This window comes from Convolutriloba macropyga, chromosome 2 (assembly GCF_964194025.1).
Source record: "Convolutriloba macropyga chromosome 2, txConMacr16.3, whole genome shotgun sequence".
Taxonomy (NCBI): Eukaryota; Metazoa; Xenacoelomorpha; order Acoela; family Convolutidae; genus Convolutriloba; species Convolutriloba macropyga.
The window spans coordinates 12,461,940-12,480,310 of NC_134469.1; the positions used below are offsets into that span (position 1 = coordinate 12,461,940).

An 18,371-nucleotide genomic window follows, 5' to 3' on the forward strand; every position below is an offset into this window, starting at 1 on the left:
TTTCAAAGCATTGATCTACTATAAAAGTAAGTAAATTAAAGGTAGCAAACATTAATTGTAGTTTTTTTCCACAGAACAACTCAAGAAAGCAGTGGACCAAGAAGTTGATTTATCACAAAAAGTTTCCATCGAATCGGACCAATTGACGACCATCGAGAAACAGATAGAGAAGGCTCAATCTCTAGCCGAAAGCTCTTTAGAAACCAACAACAACATAGCGACAGTTGCGGGCAAAGGTGCACAGGCCAAACTGATAGATTTTGTCAAAGATTTTGAAGGGGGCTCGGGAGACGCCGGGAAAGAAGACTCAGGGGAGAAGCAATTAAATGATAGCCAGAAACAGATTGTCAAGATGTCAGGCGAAGTTGCTGGATCATTAAGCGAAGACAAATTTGATATATCGTTCAACTTGGATGCTTTCTCCCCAAAAGTTAGCCTTATTTGATTTTGATGCTGTAAAATTTTGGAATATGTATTCAGATACCTACCAGGCTGTTAATTCGCTTTTTTATAGCTGGGAAGTTGTAAGCTGAGTGGAGCTATATTGCGGTACTCTTGGTTTTTTGCGATTCAAAGAATTTGAATTGTATTGAGGCGCTGTCTTTTCATGATTTTTGAAGTCAAATTAAAGTGATGATTTTTGTGATGCCGAAACAGGAAATGGAACGAAAAGGCAAGTGGTTGCGCGGCGTAAATTTTTGAATTTCTGAATAACTTCTTCCTCTCACTAACAGCGTTTGCGCGCGTGACTTCATTTCTCATTCTATGTCTAGGAAAGGTTTTAAGTTCATTTGCGTGATTAGATTTTGATCATACGTGACTTCCTCGCTCAATAAAATGACTTTTGCACTTTAAAAAATGAGTTTAACTTGAGTTAGTTTAAGGTCAAAGGAACTCATATGTGCAGTAAAGGTCCCTAATAAAAGGCTTCTGCGGAATGAATTTTAACAAGCTTTATTAATTTATGGCTGAATGTTTTTTTACCTAGCTTTTTGAGCGGCGTCGATTTTTTAAATTTAAATCTGTATGTTTCTATCTCTATTATACGGCACGCAAGTCAACTCTTTTGCAGCTATTCCGGCAATCTACTGGCTATGTTTTGTTCACATGCGGCGTTTTGACATTGATTTTTACTGGTTTTTTTTGACGATTTTTTTGATGTGATTTTATTTCTAAATGATTTTCCTAATCCATTCATAGTCCATTCTTGTATAGTCAATGAAAATTCTTTGAATTGTGTCAGGACTTGCCCTGATATGTATTTTGTTTCGTCGTCTGTCTTTACATTAGTTCTAGAACATTCTTTCGTTTGACTTTTTCGGTGACTTTCACGCTTGATTTGCGTGACCTAAATTGCTAGCATTCAGAATTTTTGTCTGTTTCTAAAACAATTTATTGTAGGATAAGCGGTGAGAAGGGCCTAATTGTCTAATAGTTGATGCGTCCTTTTCTAACGCCGGTGATTGGGGTTCGGACATCTGCGTTGTCAAAATTTTTTGCACCCAAAAATGTTCTGCGATGCACCCCCTTTGAATTAAAATTTTAAAAGTTGGTCGCGATAAGTTTTTCCAACTCATTTCTGTATCTGTTTCTCTCTGTATTCTACGGCCCGCAAGTCTATTTCGCAGCTATTCCGAAAGTCTGCCGACTATCTTAAATCTTAATGCAGTACAATTTTACGTCGATTAAAAAATCGGAATGAGTTCAGGAATGGGATCTTTTCCGCTTCTGTCCCCCCAAAAAATTAGTGGCTGTGTATTGTTTGCATCCCCCATACGCACATGGATTAATTATACTTAATGATTAATCATGTAAGTGTTTTGAAATGGCCTGGATGGTTGGGTAACGGAAAAATATCCCGAAAGTTCTATTCAACAAACGGGTTTTATTTTGCATCGTAGGTGTCTTCTCGCATTCCGGAGTCAGCGAGGAAGGCGCTAAAAGCAGAGAGACAGGTTATCAAGGATGCCTGCAAGTTCCTTCTCCACTTCATGATACCCTCTTTCGTCAAGGACTGCATGCAGGATATCTCCAAGTGAGCACTATTCCAAAATATATGGGTTATTTTGTCGAAAATTTTTGCCTCTCTTTAATTGCAACTTGAAGGCTCCGCTTTTTGAAAGGTTTCTAATGTGAAGACCATATGGTAGAGCACTTCATAGTTGTGTGTGCGTGGAAAGGTCATGCTTTTTAAATCATTAAATTAGAACTAAGTGGACTTCGAAATGAGGGCGAATTGTCATTTGATCAACGCTATTATTACGATACTGCGTCATGCAATTAAAAAAGCGTAATCTGCATATTGGAACGTCGGTTCTGCTTGAGTGAATACGCTTTAAGGGAAAAACGAGCAAATATTGGAAAGTTTGAAATGAACTTTAAGCAAAAGTAGACTTCTTTTGGAAACATTTTAGCGTTCCATTGGACTCAATTCACCTAACAGATGCATTACACTCAAGGGGAATCAACATGCGATACCTATCACATATAGTCACATTATGCCAGACCCAGAAATCCAAACACGACCCGGAAAGTCCAAACGAAGACTCCATCATTGCAAGTTTGGACATGCTGGAACGTGTAGCTTGTTTGGAACTTATCTGCAGGAGTGCGAAGCATGTGTTCAAAAGATACATGCAAACAGTTGATGCCCACTGTTTGTCTGACGGGGTTGCACTGTTCCTGAACTGTTTCGTTGGTGCTTACAAAGAGCCAAAGTTGCAAGTGATAGCAGATGAAGAGGAATATTCTAGAACATTGTTCAAGTCGGCTGGGACCAATAACGCCCTGTTTGGACAGTACAAGAAAAGTAAGCTTGTGTAGTTAATTGCATATTGAGCAATATTTAGCAGTTGAAGGTTTCACTAACTGATACTAACGGGCAGCTCCAAGGTACACATACTTTGCTGATTTATAGGGGATCGCGTCCACGAGTTGAATCTTACCGAGCGAAGGTGATAATTTGTTTGTTGCGGTTATTTTTTTATCTTTGTGATAAATCTTTTTGTCTATCTCTTTTTATCTATCTATGGGATAATAAATTGATACAGATTGAAAACTCTCTTCTATCAAAATATAATTTTGCAATGCTTTAGACAAAAGTAAGAAGAAGGCAAATCAGCGACAAACGAGCGGCAATAACACGAATAACTCTAGCAGTGCCACCAGTCCTTCAAGTGGAGGCGCAACTTCTCCTCTCGGAAGCAGCCAATCAGAATCTTCACTTTCCTCCTCGGGTGGTTTGATGACCTCATGGATGCATCTGTCGCCTACACAACTCTGGAGACAGATCAGGGTTGACTTGAAGGAGTATTACTACTTTGAACTCCAAGGGTAAGATTTTTGCTCTCAAAAAGAATTCTATGGATATTTGTTATTGCGCTCCTTGGCGGTTTTCCACTTGACCGTTTTGAATGCTTGACTATTGCAAGGTCAATATCCTTACCCACCAAATGCTGCGTACCAACGAAGTATAACTGCCTCATTGACATTCGTGAGTCAAATTTAAACATCTAGGATTTTTTATTGCTACCTTCATCATTTAATCGGTAAAATGGAAATCAATTTTTAGCTTGAATGCAATTCCTTTGCAGCTAATCTTGTTTTGTGATTTGATTTAATGTCTGTTCAATTTCTTGCTTGGCTGGTCGATTTAACGTTTGAGGATTTTCGATAATCTTAATACCTTTAATTGCTCTCAAATCAAGTTTGTAGCATTTATTAATAGCCGCACAGCGATAGCTGGGGCTGTTATTGGCCTTCTCTTGGTTTTTTTACAATTCAAAAAATTTGAATTGTATTAGGGCGCTGTCTTTTTAATAGCCGCCCTCATCTTCTCAGCCGGCTATTATAGCGCTCCTATTTTTTTTTACTTCGTCGAACTTTTTTTCGCTGTACCATTTTGCCGCTTTTTCGACATTTTGCGTGAAATCTTTTTGACTTCTCTAGGCTAGTTTCTCTCTTATCTCATTCTGCTAAAAGTGAATCTGAACATCAGTTGCTCAGCAAAGCAATTCAAAATGAACAGTCATTATAAAAAATTGAAGTCAGAAATAGAAACGGGATAAACCCATAAAGCCCAATTTTAGATGCCCGCTATTTGAACGTCGTTCCTATAAGTCTTAGTTACCATCTCTTATGCTTATTGGTACTGATTGTAGCCTCTCTCTAAGAAGCAGAAGTATGTTCAACTACGAAATGCCATCAAAATAAATCGGATTGAAATTCTTTTCTACAAAAATCTTTTTTTTTCAATATCTTCTATTCGTTCAATCCCAATCATGCTTATTGGAATCAACGGCGGCTATTTTCAGGCAATCTGCCGGGAGTCAAATTGGAGTAGTGATTTTGGTACGCCCAAACCGGAAATGGAGCGAAAAAGCGAGTGGTTTTGCGGCGTGATTTTTTTTCGCTCTAATTTTAAAGTAGAGTGAGAAAACGGTGTTTGAACAAAAATTCGGTTTCTCGCTAGTGGTTTTCTGTTCACATGCGGCAATTTCACTCTGATTTTTACTGTTTTTTCAATTTTTTGGATCGGATTTTTTAAATAGTTTTCCCAAACCATTCACAGCTCATTCTAGGCCTAGTTTTTTGTTTGAACTAAATTTTCATTTCGCGCTAGTGGTTTTTTTGTTCACATGCGGCATTTACACATTGATTTTCTGTTTTTTTCTTATTTTTTTATCTGATTTTTTTAAAAATGGTTTTCTCAATTCACTCATAATCCATTCTAGGTCTAGTTTTTCTGTTTTTTCAATGAAAATTCTTTGAATTGTACGTCAGGACTTGTTTTTTATTTCGTCGTCATGATTTTTGTTACGACCATATGACGTCAGAGCCACTTTTTGTTCATTCGTTCATGCAATTTCAACTGATTTGCATGCGTGACGTCATTTATTGCTCTTAGTGGAGCGAGTTTTTTTTTGTGTTCATTCGGGTGATTAAATTTTGGTCAGACTTGGCTTACCTCACTCTCAAAAATGACTTCCTCACTTTGATGTTGACTTTTATTTACTTAAGTTTAAAGAGATAAGGTCAAATGGGTGTGTGTCACTCTAAATGAAGGTTATTAGAGAGCAGCTAATAGAGGGACCAATAACTTATACAGATTTTTAATCAAAATATAACAGATCAGTATTCAATGAAAAGACAATTTTTTTGGTCTGTCTTTTTTACTGTTTTTTTTTTAGACTGCCGATCTACGAATCTATTGCGGCTATTTTCTGGCAATCTTCCAGCTATGTTATTAGTCTTGTGGTCTTTTTTAATGTTATTTTTTTGCTTGGCCGATTTTTCGTCTGACCCATTTGACTTTTCGTTCTCCAAAACGGGATAACAGGTAGCGCCCAGAAGGCATTAAAAGGCCATTTCTCTCAGAGCCTTTCAGGTCACTAGTGTCCAAGTATGCGATTCACAGTAACTGTTTTGGAGACGTATACTCATGGTGTGAAGGGTGGTTCTTAGAGTTTGAGGCCCCCCCCCCCCCCCCCCCCAACTTCAACTCTCTCCTCCATATGTCCACCAACCCTCACTTCACCCATCCTCCAATGCCCACCCCTACACATCGTTCAGGCCGTAAGGACGTGACCCCGTGCAGCCACAGACCCCTCACCGTTGCCCACCGCATCACCCCCCCCCCCCCCCCCCCCCCCCGCGAATCACCTCTCCTCCCCCTCCCCCGGTGAATCCCCCCCCCCGCTGAGCTCACCTCAAGCCCCTTCAATTCTGCTCAAGCAGCTATCGTCAGTAAACCGTAGCCAGCTACTTATGAAGCCAGCCGGTCGTTTGAAAGCAATTCGCCCGACGTAAGTCGGATCTGTTCGATAATCTAAATATTGTAATCTAAATATTGTTTTTGATATTCTAATAAACGTAATCTAAATATTGGAAAATACGTTGGAGATTTATTTCAATAGTTATCTATGCCTACCTACAATCAAAATTTTGGTTTATTATTTGAAAGCTTAGTTTTTACCTGCTCTCATATTTTTACTGGGTCTATTTGCTCAAAATAGTGACATTTTGCACAAGCCTTTAAGATTATAGTTGTAAGCGTGTGTGGCCTACATTGACTGTACGGAAAATGGTTTAATTGCTTGTCAAATTAAGAAATATACGTCTTTAGACCGAAATGAAGGAAAGCCTAATTGATAATTAGATGCTGTCGAACAAAGTTTGAAGTAATTATTGTAAGCGTGTATCTTTTCACGACTCGAAGAATTGTTTTGGTATTCTACAAACTTCTTTTTGATGAAGCAAGTTTGTTCCTTACTTGATCTTTTGACTTTTGTTTTCAAAGGTTGACTTTGTTAACATTGACTTCTGTTTTCGAACATTGAACTTCAACAGTAGCTTAGTTACGAATTATTAATTTCTCTCAAACGAAGTTTTTAAAAATAAATTAGTCCTGTCGGTCCTTTTCTTGCGATTTTTCGCTTGACCAATTTTTCGTCTGACGCATTTGACTTTTCGTCCTCAAAAACGGGATAAACAGGTAGCGGTCATTAATTCTATTAGAGCCTTTAAGCCCTCTAGTCTTCAAGTATGCGATCCTGATAATCTGTTTTGGAGACTTATACTTATGGTGCGAAGGGCGGACCCCCCCCCCCCTGTTGCCACCCCACCAGTCCCCCGGTTCACCCCCCTCCCCCGCTGCGCTCTCTTACGCCCCTTCAATTGAGCTAAAGCTAGCCTCACTAAACCGTGCCTAGCTACTGTCAAAGACAACTAGTCGTTTGAGAGCAATTCGCCCGACGTTGGTCGGTTATGTTTTTATCAATTTGGAACCGCTGCCAATACTGAAGGACGAAAGGTCATTATGAGAAACCTTCTTCCCATAGCTGTCTCTTCTCCCTATTTAAACTACAGACTCCACCCACCTACCCCCCCCCCCCCCCCCCCCACATAACCCCTCCTACCCCCTACCGCGCACATCAAAAACTACCACCTTCCATCAGCACCTCACCCCGCCTAAACAGACCTCTAATTTAAAATATGTGTCCTCAATTTAGGAACTCGTTTGGTTAGTAATGATATTGCACGACTCGTTTAGTCGTTTCCTGTATTCTACCGGCTATGTCTTACGACTCGAAGGCGAATATTGAGATTCTAAATATTTTTTTAGTGGACGCAAGTTTGCTTGAAATTTTGACTGCAGCTTTTACTTGAGCTTTTGACTGTAGCTTCCGAACATTTTCTTCTGGTTTAGAACGTCGACTTCTGTGTTCGGGCAGTAGACTTTAACAGTAGCTTAATTAATAATACATAGTAATTAGGAACTGCTGGTAATACTCAAAGTCAAAAGGGCATTTTGAGCAGTTTTCTGATAACAGGCTCTGCTCCCGATCCAAATGACAGGCGCCTCCCCACAACTCACCCCCATCACCTCACCCCTCCCTCACCGCCCACCCATCACCTCACTATCTTGCTCCTCACTCCACCTTACGCTAAAACTACTACCCCGATTCTAGCTCTCCCCTGCCTAACTACCTCCCAGACGCCTCCCCACAACTCAGCTTGATTTCAGGAGTGACGTTTTTACTCTTAGTTCAGTTTTGAGTTATCTAAGCTACTCTCGTTGTGATATAAAGTCTGTTGCTAATATGAAGGCGATGGTGAGCGAAAATGAGTCAAAGCCATTATAGCTTAGTCGTTAAGATGTCAGACTCACATACTGAAGGTCGGGATTCTAGACCGTGTGGCGTATTTAAAGATGACTGTCATTTTAAAAAAAATTTTAAGCGTTTGTTTAAAATTGGAATAACAATAGGTTTATAGGCATATTTACCGCCTTCGGGTTTTTTTATTCTATTTAGATCACTGATTGCAATCTTTCTGCTAATTGTTTAGGTTCCACATTTCAATATAGCCTCCACTCGAAGTTGAGTATGGAATGTTTATGGTTTAGTATTACAAAATAGCCAAAACAGAAGCGCAAAAGTTATAGATTCTGTTTAATTGCTCTCATCTGAATCTTTCTGCTCTCACCACCTGGGCCTGAAAAATTAGTGTTGTTCAAATCGGGCCATAGATTGTGGTTTTGAAATATACCAGACAAAAGAAGTTGGTCAACAAATCTAAGGATTAACTTACGAAAGAAGAAACGTCTGTTGTTTTAGTGATTCCATAGATGAAATTTGTCTCAACTATGGAATGATCCACTCCTCCTTGTTACGTACCATCTGTCCCAAAGTTGGAATTCAGCTCAAGTTGAAAAACTACGACTTCCTCTCTACAATTGCGCCCACTTTCCACGCCTCAGATGTGCTGAACTTGTACCCTGTGATAAAGCATGTCCTACCCAAGGCTAAAGAGGGAATGAAGTTGCTCAACAAAGGACAGCATTACATACAACAGGGTCAGCTAAACAGTCTAAAAAAATTTATCAAACTTTTGAAAATATGTACTAGTTAATAGCCGCCCTCATCTTCTCAGCCGGCTATTATAGCGCTCCTATTTTTACAATTCAAAGAATTTGAATTGTAATGGGGCGCTGTCTTTTTTTTAAAGATTGTTCACACATTTTCATGATTTTTGAAGTCAAATTTTAGTAGTGATTTTGGTCACGCCGAAACAGGAAGTGGAGCGAAAAAGCGAGTGGTTTTGCGGCGTAAAATTTTTTCGCTCCAAATTTAAAGTAGAGTGAGAAAACGGTGTTTGAACAAAAATTCGCTTTCTAGCTAGTGGTTTTTTGTTCACATGCGGCAATTTCACTTTGATTTTTACTGTTTTTTCGATTTTTTATATCGGATTTTTTTCTAAATGGTTTTTCCAATCCATTCATAGTCCGTTCTAGGTCTAGTTTTCTGTTTAGTCAATGAAAATTCTTTGAATTGTAGGTCAGGACTTGTCCTGCAATGTTTTTTTACTTCGTCGAATAAAATGTTTCGCTTTACCTCATTTTGCCGCCTTTTCAACATTTTGCGTGAAATCTTTTTGACTTCTCTAGGCTAGTTTCTCTCTTCTCTCATTCTGCTAAAAGTGATTTTAAACATCAGTTGCTCAGCAAAGCAATTCAAAATGAACAGAGTCAGTATAAAAAATTAAGTCAGAAATAGAAACGGGATAAACCCATAAAGCCCAATTTTAGATGCCCGCTATTTGAACGTCGTTCCTATAAATATTAGTTACCTCTCTCTAATGCTTATTGTTATTGATAGTAGCCCCTCTAGCCTCTCTCTAAGAAACATAAGTATGTTCAACTACGAAATGCCATCAAAATAAATTGGACTTAAAAAAATGTTTTTGTACAAAAATCTTTTTTTTTCAATATCTTCTGTTATTTCAATCCCAATCATGCTTATTGGAATCAATGGCGGCTATTTTCCGGCAATCTGCCGGGTATGTTTGGTATGTAGCTTCCCCAGAGATGAGGTTTGCAGTAATAAGTCGTGTACTGAAATGACATTATTAAATAATGAAATAAACAGTGCGTTGAAAAAAGATTGAAAGAATTCGAAATTCATGAAAAGTTGAGACAGAAAACGTCAACTTTTTCTGTGGTTATTTAAAGATTAACTGTCATTGCCTCCATTTTTTTTATCACCTTGCTACTCGTTTGCTTCAGAATGTTTGCAAAAACATTGACGACAGAAGTTGTTTTGTTGATGAAAAACGTAGTAAATTTTAGGCTTGCTACGTCCGGGATGCGAACTGATCACGGAATCGCTACACTTTCTTAATCACGTATATGGACCAATTCATGGCGAGATAGCACTGTGTCTGAAGCTATTAGCGCATTTGAATTACATCCTGGGCGACCCAATGGAAGCCATTTCCCATCAACACAAAGCCATTATGATGTACGAACGATGTGTTGGTTACGATTCTATGCAAACGACCTCAGAGTACCTCAGATTAGCTTTGTATTGCTTCTGTAGCGAACAGCAAAACAGCGCTTTATATCTTTTACATCGTGCACGCTACCTATCTTGTGTTGCTCTGGGCGAAGACCACCCTGAAATTGCAACCTTAGATACAAACATCGGGCTGGTTCTGCATGCGATGCAGAAGTTCGACCAGGCTCTTAGCTTCCTTCACAATGCGTTGACATTGAATGAAAAGCACTGTGGCAAAATGTCCTTGAAAACGGCCCTTTCGCACCATCTGAAAGCCTGTGTTGCGTCTTGTCAAGGAGACTTCAGATCAGCTTTGCAGTACGAGAAAGAGGCATTCAATATTTACAAAACTGAGGTCAGTCTACGAGCTCCAACGAAATGTTTGGGAAGTTTTCTATTCTCGTAATTTTTTTGGCGACCTTGCAAAATTTGCTACTTTTGTTTGCAGAATGATAGCAATTAAAGTGTGAGAAGTATAGAATAGTTTAATGAAAAATAAATTTTGATATGGTGAATATACGTTCCAATTCGTTTCGTTGACTAAATTTTTCAAATTTACCAGCTTTAAATCAAAACTTGATGTCATTTGAACGCATCATTGTTTTGCAGCTAGGTGAAGACAACGAAAAGACGAAGGAAAGTAGTGAGCTCCTGAAACACTTGACCAGTCAGGCAGTCGCTTTGCAGAGGAAGATCAACGAGTTCTCCAAGAGCTCCTCGGCATCCTTTGCCAATGCTGCTCTGCCAGCCCTCTTCATCACACAACCCACTCACAAGGGAGTCCTGGAGATGTTAAACGTCATCAATGGCTTCTTCTTTTTCCACCTCAAGTTAGCCCCTTATCGCGTTACAATTTCTGAAAATATAAAAACTTTTAGAAATCCTTTCCATTCGCCCTACAAAAGTTTTAAGTTCATTAGGCTGTGCAAATCAATGAATGTGTGTGTGTGTTTGTGTGTAATTTCAAGAATTATTAATTGCTCTTGAACGTAGTTCATAGCAATTATTGTAAACGTGTGTGTCTTTTTATGCAAAATTTTCGCTTGACAATTTTGACTTTTCGAGTGACTTTTGCGCCCTTGACTTTTTGCATTTCGCGTGATCTAAAATTCCCTCTCAATCACAATTTCAAGCAGCTGAACTCAATTGGCGGCAATTTAATACTAAAAGTCAAATGAAAAGTGCGCCGAAACTGGTGTCATTTTTTACTTTAAATCTTAATAGTGGTATATGTTAACCTCTAATGTGGTTATTTGAAGCCCACTATAGAACTTATTAGTCCCATTTAGGCTCCCCCCCCCCCGACTGAAGCAGACTGCAATTGATTAGAGCTCCCATTAGTCGTTCAAGAGCAATTCTTCCGACGTTTAGTCGTTTATGTTTGTTATATGGGTCCAAAATGTCCATTACTAATGGCCGCGCAGTAATTACGAGGCCATTGTCGCTCTCATCGTGATTTTTATAGAATTTCACAAATTTTAATGATTTTCACAGTCAAATTTGACGTCTGTTGTCTTTTTTCGGGGTGTTTTGCAGATTTTTTTGAAAATGGTTTTCAAAGTCAGTTGTTTTTCAGTCGTAGTCATTTCATGGTCTAATTTTTGGCATTGTTTTTATAATTCTGTGAACTCTATTTCAGAATGGTAGTTTTTTTATGATTCAAAGAATTTAAATATTGATTTTTATAATTATGTGAACTCTATTTCAGATTGGTAGTTTTTTATAATTCAAAGAATTTAAATTGCATTGGTGCTTTTTCGATTACTCGAAGAGGAGTATTGGTGGAGCGTCTTTTTTTATCAATAATTTTTGCAATGTATTTAAAACAGGATGTAAATATCAATGCTGCGCTTGAAAACTAAGTGTTTTAAGCATTCGACTGAATGAATTGAAGGGCAGGTAGAAGCGAGAGTTATATATTGTTTGTGCCTCTTTTTTTAGGGGGAGCGAGAAAAATAGGTGTGAACAATTTTTTGCTTAGCAGTAAAATTTTTTGCTCTTTTGCAGCTTTTTCGAAGCAGTGTTAAAGTTTCTACTTTACTTTTTTGGACCATATTAACAAGTATTAGACAACCATAATATGGTCAACAACCATAATTTTAAAAGTGAGAGCATATCAATCATATATTAGAGCTATTTTTGTGATTTCGCCGTTTTAGATGGTTTTTTAGGGTTTCATGTTTTTAGTGTCAAAGATAATTTCAGTTTGTCACAATAATTTTTAGGCTGCTTTTCTTGGCCTTTTGATTTTGTTGTTATCAATCTAACTTTGTTTTGTTTGAAGAAAATAAGATGAATATACACATTTTTGATTTTCCGATTTTTTTATGTTCAATTAATTAATTAGAGTTGTTTGTATGCTTACCGAAGCTTACTAAGCGGTGATAAATTTATTGCTGCATGTGGTGCACTTTTAAAAAATCAATGAAACTCAAATCTTAATACTTTTTACGATACTTTCCCAAACTTGCTGTTTTCTAATTTCTTATCTTCAATGATAGCATTGACAGAGGAAACAACTGTACATCAGATCAGTACATGTGCTGATGCTAAATAGCTCTCAAATTTAAGCGGGCAGTTTCAAACTACAGCTATTCACTGTTATTACTATGAGGTAACCAATTATTTAAAACACTTCAACTTTTTAGTTTGATCGATGCAATGAAATCAACATTAGTGAGTGTTAGTGAGTTATAACTTTGTTTTAGAACTCTAAAATCGAAAAAAAATCAGTGAAATTTGACGTTTTACGGCATTGGCTGCTTTCTGCGACTTTTCTAATACACGGTTTTAGGAAACAAAGATATATTTTCTAATGTGCGTTCCATGGTTTTCGTTTTCTTAAATGAATCAATGCGAAATAATTGAGTTTCTTGACTATGATGACCCTTATTTTCAAAAAGGATTGTAGATTTTTCTATTTTGCTCATATTTCTTTCTTTTTTAGGATACTAGCTTTGAATTTTTCTTTGTATCATTGCTGCTTGCTATGTTAAGTATTTAAATATGCAAATATTGAATGTATTAACTTTGAGGCTGATTTATTTGCAATTTTTCAAGAGATCTTTACTTTCATCCGCAAATCGTGCTTTTTTTGTTACTTTTTCTGTTCATGCTTCATGGCATTGAGCAGCTTTTGATTTTGATGACTGAGAACACTTTGGAGGGAACACATTATTTTCCCTCCAGACAGTGTTCTGATTGTCATCAAAATCAAAAGCTGATCAATGCCATGAAGCATGAAAAGAAAAAGTATCAAAAGCAGCACGATTTAATGATAAAAAGTGATGAGCTCTCGAAAATTTGCAAATAAATCAGCTTCAAAGTTATTTAATTTTTGCTTATTTAAATACTCAAAATACGAAGCAGAAATTATGCAACAAAAAACAGAATTTTTCAATTTTTTGACAATTTTTAAATGACTCATTAAAATGTGGTATAAGTTTTCTAATGAAATGCTGCTTCAGTAAGCCTACTATCAATTTTAATGGATGCATGTTTAAAAGCCGCCGTCAGCCTCTCAGCGGCTATTATTTAGAAACTCTCCTTTTTTTTATTTCCTCTACCTTTGATCACGTTTTTCGTTTTACATAATCACGATTTTCACATTTGACTTCTGACTCACTTCACTCACTGTTTCAACTGAATGGATTTTAAATTCTTTAACGCATTGAATTACGTAATGTAATGAATACGGTGAAAGTCGAAAGAGCAAAGTCAAATGAAACGGGATAAACATATAAAGACCGGTCATTAAATCATAGCCGAATAGGTAGTATTTCCATGACAAATAAGAACTCCGACACTTACAAAAATTCTGTCATTTTCTTCTATCTCTTTATTTTTGTTTTTCTGTTTCAATCCCATTGTATGTCAAGCGGATGCACGGCTGCGATTTGCCGGCTATGTTTTTTTATTTTGCCTAGTTTCTGAAGGCGATGTTTACCCTGTGGTCATCAGTTTAAGGGGAGGGTCATAACTAGCTATGTAAAATCTCAATGGAGGCAGACGTGATTACTTCTGCTGTTTCCCGTTGTCTGTGGAATTTATTTAAACAGAACTGTAAATTTGATATGTTTGTATTAGTCTGAGGGTTTTGTACATTGAATGTTGTCTGATACTGGTGTGAAATCAAGCGTAGTTCCATGTGAACTTTCTTGTTATATGAAGGAACCGTTTTAAGGTTTCAAAGACATGTAGCGGAAACATAAAGATTTCTATCATAATTGCCTCCTGCAATCTATGTGCCTCCATTTACCAGTCAAGTTTCATTCAACTTTCTGAAGCGGTGATTTGTACGTGACTTTCTAATATCTGTGATTTTTTGGGTGCTTTCGTCTTTCCCCGACCTCACATTCTTCCTAGAAATGCGTTTTTGTTTCTCTTCAGTATTTGGTAATAAGACTACTAAAACACAAAGGAGAACTTTTACAATATATTAGCATGTATTGGCGAATTAGATTTTGCACATTTTGCGTGTACTTGCGCGTACACGCTTTATCCTAGTTGTATTGAAGCAAGAAACAGGAGACGGTCCTTTTTTGGGTGGCATATCTTTGTAATAAGGGAGAATAAAACTGACAATTGCCTATTTGCATGTGGTCTGCTATTCCATCGCTGTTAACCTGAGCAAAATGAGAGGACAAAAATATAAAATAGGATTTCTCCACTACAATTGCGCTTAGCCTCAGATGTCCACAGTAAGTGATTAGGGCAACCTACGATTAGTTCAAATGAATCACGCTTTTAAAAACCTATTTGCTTGCTCCGTTTTAAAGTCATGCTATGACTTCAGCTTTCAAGGTATTAAAATTTCTTAAATTTTTTTAACGCTTTACTCAAAACATGCGTGTCCATAATTCGAGTTTGATAATTTTCAATGTAATGTTTTTAGCGTACTTTGCTTTACTTTTTATATAAATGGAAAGCTCTCTACTCGTAAACTAGTTAGTGTCTTACGAAGCCACTTTTAAACAAAAAAATGCTTTCAGATGAAGATTGGGATGTTATATCTCATGCTATTGTATTTTTTTGGCAGAACCGCTTTATAGTTAACTGATGCGTAACCACAATGAGCAATACTCTTGAAATGTCGGATGTCTAATGTTGAAATCAGAAAACAGGAGCAGTTAAACTTTTAAAAAAGAAACAATAAAAAAATGACAAAATGCTATTGTCGAAGACAAAGTGAGTGAATTACAAAATCTTAAAAGGATGTTTATTTTATACACTTCGTATAAGCACTTTGTCAACGCATTCCACTGCTACTAATGATAACAGACAGAAACGCTCTGGCGGTTTTTCTAAGTTTATTGGCCATTTTGTACTCACTTTTCAACTGCTAATGAAAAAATGTTGGTTTCGTTTGAAACAAAACTTGGGGAATTCTAATTCGATAGGTACATAAAAGATTTAATACGCTTGGGACTTAAAGGTTCAGTATTCAATCTTTTCTATCAAATATTTGGTGTTAAGCAGATTGATATACTTCTGGAAAAAATGTTTCCAGCAATCTAATTTAAAGAAGGAGGCTGTCCAGTGTGACTTCACACTTTGTAATGTTTCCACGACTCAACATTATTGGCTTGAATCTCTACCTGATTTAGCAGAGATGGGGAAAAATTTAAAATAATTAAGGATAGATGATTTTTTGAATTTAAAGGTGATGTTTCCTCAAACTACGACAGACATATATCAGTGATGTTAATAGAAGTCTGGTAATTTTTTCTGTCATTGGAATGAACAAAAATTTGAAATGAGAAGTAGACAGAGTGAAATGAGATTTTTCGCTTCACCAACGCATTTGACTTTTCGTCCTCAAAAATGTGATAAAGGTTGCGCCCAGCGGGCTTTCGGTGCTCTTAGAGCCTTTCAGATCACTAGTCTTCAAGTATGCGATTCCCAGAATATGTTTTGAGACATATGTCATGAGGTGCGAAGGGCGGTTCTTAAAGATTGACTACCTCCTCCCCCCACTGTTGCCACCCCATCGCCCCCCCCCCACCCCCGCTGAGCTCACTTACGCCCCTTCAATTAAGATAAAGCTAGCCTCTATAAACCGTGCCTGGCTACTGACAAAGCCGGCCGCTGGCCGGTCGTTTGAGAGCAATTCGCCTGACGTCAGTCAGTTATGTTACTTTTGTTGACTCAGCAAAACTGAAAAAAATCAAAGCATTTTCAAAGTGACTTCTTATTCTCAATAATTGCATTTGCGCGCGTGACATCATTTCTCACTCTGTATAGTAAACGTTTTACCCATTTGCGTGGTTAGATTTGCGTTATTAGATCATACGTGACTTACCTCAATCAATAACATAACTTTTGCACTTAAAGTCTTAAGTTTACTTTGTACTCACTTTTCAACTGGAATTTAAAAAATGTTGGTTTCGTTTGAAATAAAAAAACTTGGGGAATTCTAATTCGATAGGTAGGTAAAAGATTTAATACGCTTGGGACTTAAAGGTTCAGTATTCAATCTTTTCTATCAAATATTTGGTGTTAAGCAGATTGATATACTTCTGGAAAAAATGTTTCCAGCAATCTAATTTAAAGAAGGAGGCTGTCCAGTGTGCCTTCACACTTTGTAATGTTTCCACGACTCAACATTATTGGCTTGAATCTCTACCGGATTTAGCAGAGATGGGGGAAAATTTAAAATAATGAAGGATAGATGATGCTTTGAATTTGAATGTGATGTTTCCTCAAACTACGACAGACATATATCAGTGACGTTAATAGAAGTCTGGTAATTTTTTCTGTCACGGGAATTAACAAGAATTTGAAATGAGAACTAACACAAATCACCTTTAGTCGAAAAAAGAACCAATATCAACACTATTTCACGAGCAGAAATAAACAACGTTTTGTTCAAGCAGACACCTAAATTTGTCAAACAACAAAATGAAGATTTTACATTCAACTTTTGATGCCAAATGTCAAACACTAAGGTGCTCTAAGTAAGGAAGTTTCAAGATTATAGCTGCGAATCTGTAAGCTGAGCGGAGTTATATTGCGGTGCTCCGAGTTTTTTTTTGTTTTCGTCGTCTGACGCTCTGTTTTTGTTTTTAATTGCTCTCAAACGACGTTTGTAGCAATTGTATTAGTCCTGTCGGTCTTATTTATGCGATTTTTCGCTTGACCAACGCATTTGACTTTTCGTCCTCCCCGCGCACAGCCGGCATTTGGTGCTCTTAGAGCCTTTCAGTTCGCTAGTCAGGGCGGTTCTTTGAGATTGACTACCCCCCCCCCCACCCCATCGCCCCCCCCCCCCTCCTCCTTGGTGCACCCCCCCCCCCACCCCGCTGAGCTCACTTACGCCCCTTCAATTTAGCTAAAGCTAGCCTCACTAAACCGTGGCTACTGACAAAGCCGGCCGCTGGCCGGTCGTTTGAGAGAAATTCGCAAAACTGACTCAGCTAAACTGAAAAAATCAAAGCATTTTCAAAATGACTTTTGCGCGCTTGACATCACTCTTTATAGTAAACGTTTTTAAGCCATTTGCGTGGTTAGATTTGCGTTATTAGATCATACTTGACTTACCTCACTCAATAACATGACTTTTGCACTTAAAGTCTTAATTTTACTTTCAGTTAAATTAAGTTCCAAGGAACTTATATGTGTAATGAAGGCCTCCAATAGAAAGGCTTCGTTTTGACTTATTGTCCTATGGTCAAAAAGTAATCGAAGAAGACAACTGATTAAAGAAACATACGAGAACAGGTCTCGAATAAAAATCGAAAAGCTGATAACCATACTTTTATCTGTTTTACGTAAGCGTTAGCCTTTGATCGTGAGCGAAACCCTTTGATGTGAGGGGACTTTAAACGCAAATAGGAACCGAAAAAAGGTCTGGACAAGGGACTTCAAATATATTGATGTTAATTTTACTATAAAAGAACCCTTGTTGAACAGGATTGAGCCTTGCTGCTCTGAAAACAATATTTGCGGAAATCGAGCGGGAGAGTTCTCAGAAAAAGTAAAAGCGAAGTGTTTGCGAAACTGAAAGCTCGCCAAAGTTATTGGCGTGAAAGTTGAAAACCGTTACTAATAGCCGCTGTCAGCTTCTCAACGGCTATTATTTAGCTTTGTTTTTTAAAATAGCTTGACCGTTTGATTTCTTTTTTCGTTTTGCACAAGTCACGATTTTCGCGGTTTTTTATGCTATGTTTTTCACTCATTGCTTCAACTGAATGGAATTTAAATTCTTTCAATCATTGAATTATGCAATGTAATGAGTGCGGTCAAGGTCAAAAAAGCAAAATCAAGAGAAATGGGATAAACCGAAGCGAAGCCCGATAATTAAGTCAGTGCGTTAGGTTATTAAAGTTCCTTATTATGGTTGCTATCTAGCATTTCAATTAAGCTTGATAGACTCCAGTTTGGAAGCTGATTTCAGTATTATTTTAGAATCTAACTGAAAAGCATACCAAATTTGAAAACTTTTTGACACCTAGCAAAATTTTGTTATTCTCTATCTCTTAATTGTTTTTGCTTTTCCATTCACGATGTTCGTCAAGCGGAAAATGTTTTTCATTT

The 18,371-nt window shown here is 37.5% G+C and overlaps 1 protein-coding gene across 3 annotated transcripts in view; it reads left to right on the plus strand.

The window, feature by feature from the left end:
* Window positions 1–18,371, plus strand: part of LOC142356543 (clustered mitochondria protein homolog) — a 76,905-nt gene that overhangs the window by 39,310 nt on the left and 19,224 nt on the right. For all 3 annotated transcript variants that reach the window (XR_012761437.1, XM_075408429.1, XM_075408432.1), the window contains exons 9-15: window positions 75–430; window positions 1,902–2,035; window positions 2,415–2,809; window positions 3,096–3,333; window positions 8,118–8,356; window positions 9,629–10,191; window positions 10,446–10,666. Coding sequence is in view for 2 of the 3 variants with exons in the window: in XM_075408429.1 (XP_075264544.1) it covers window positions 75–430; window positions 1,902–2,035; window positions 2,415–2,809; window positions 3,096–3,333; window positions 8,118–8,356; window positions 9,629–10,191; window positions 10,446–10,666 (2,146 nt within the window). In the remaining variant the exon portion in view is untranslated. The remainder of the gene's footprint in view (window positions 1–74; window positions 431–1,901; window positions 2,036–2,414; window positions 2,810–3,095; window positions 3,334–8,117; window positions 8,357–9,628; window positions 10,192–10,445; window positions 10,667–18,371) is intronic.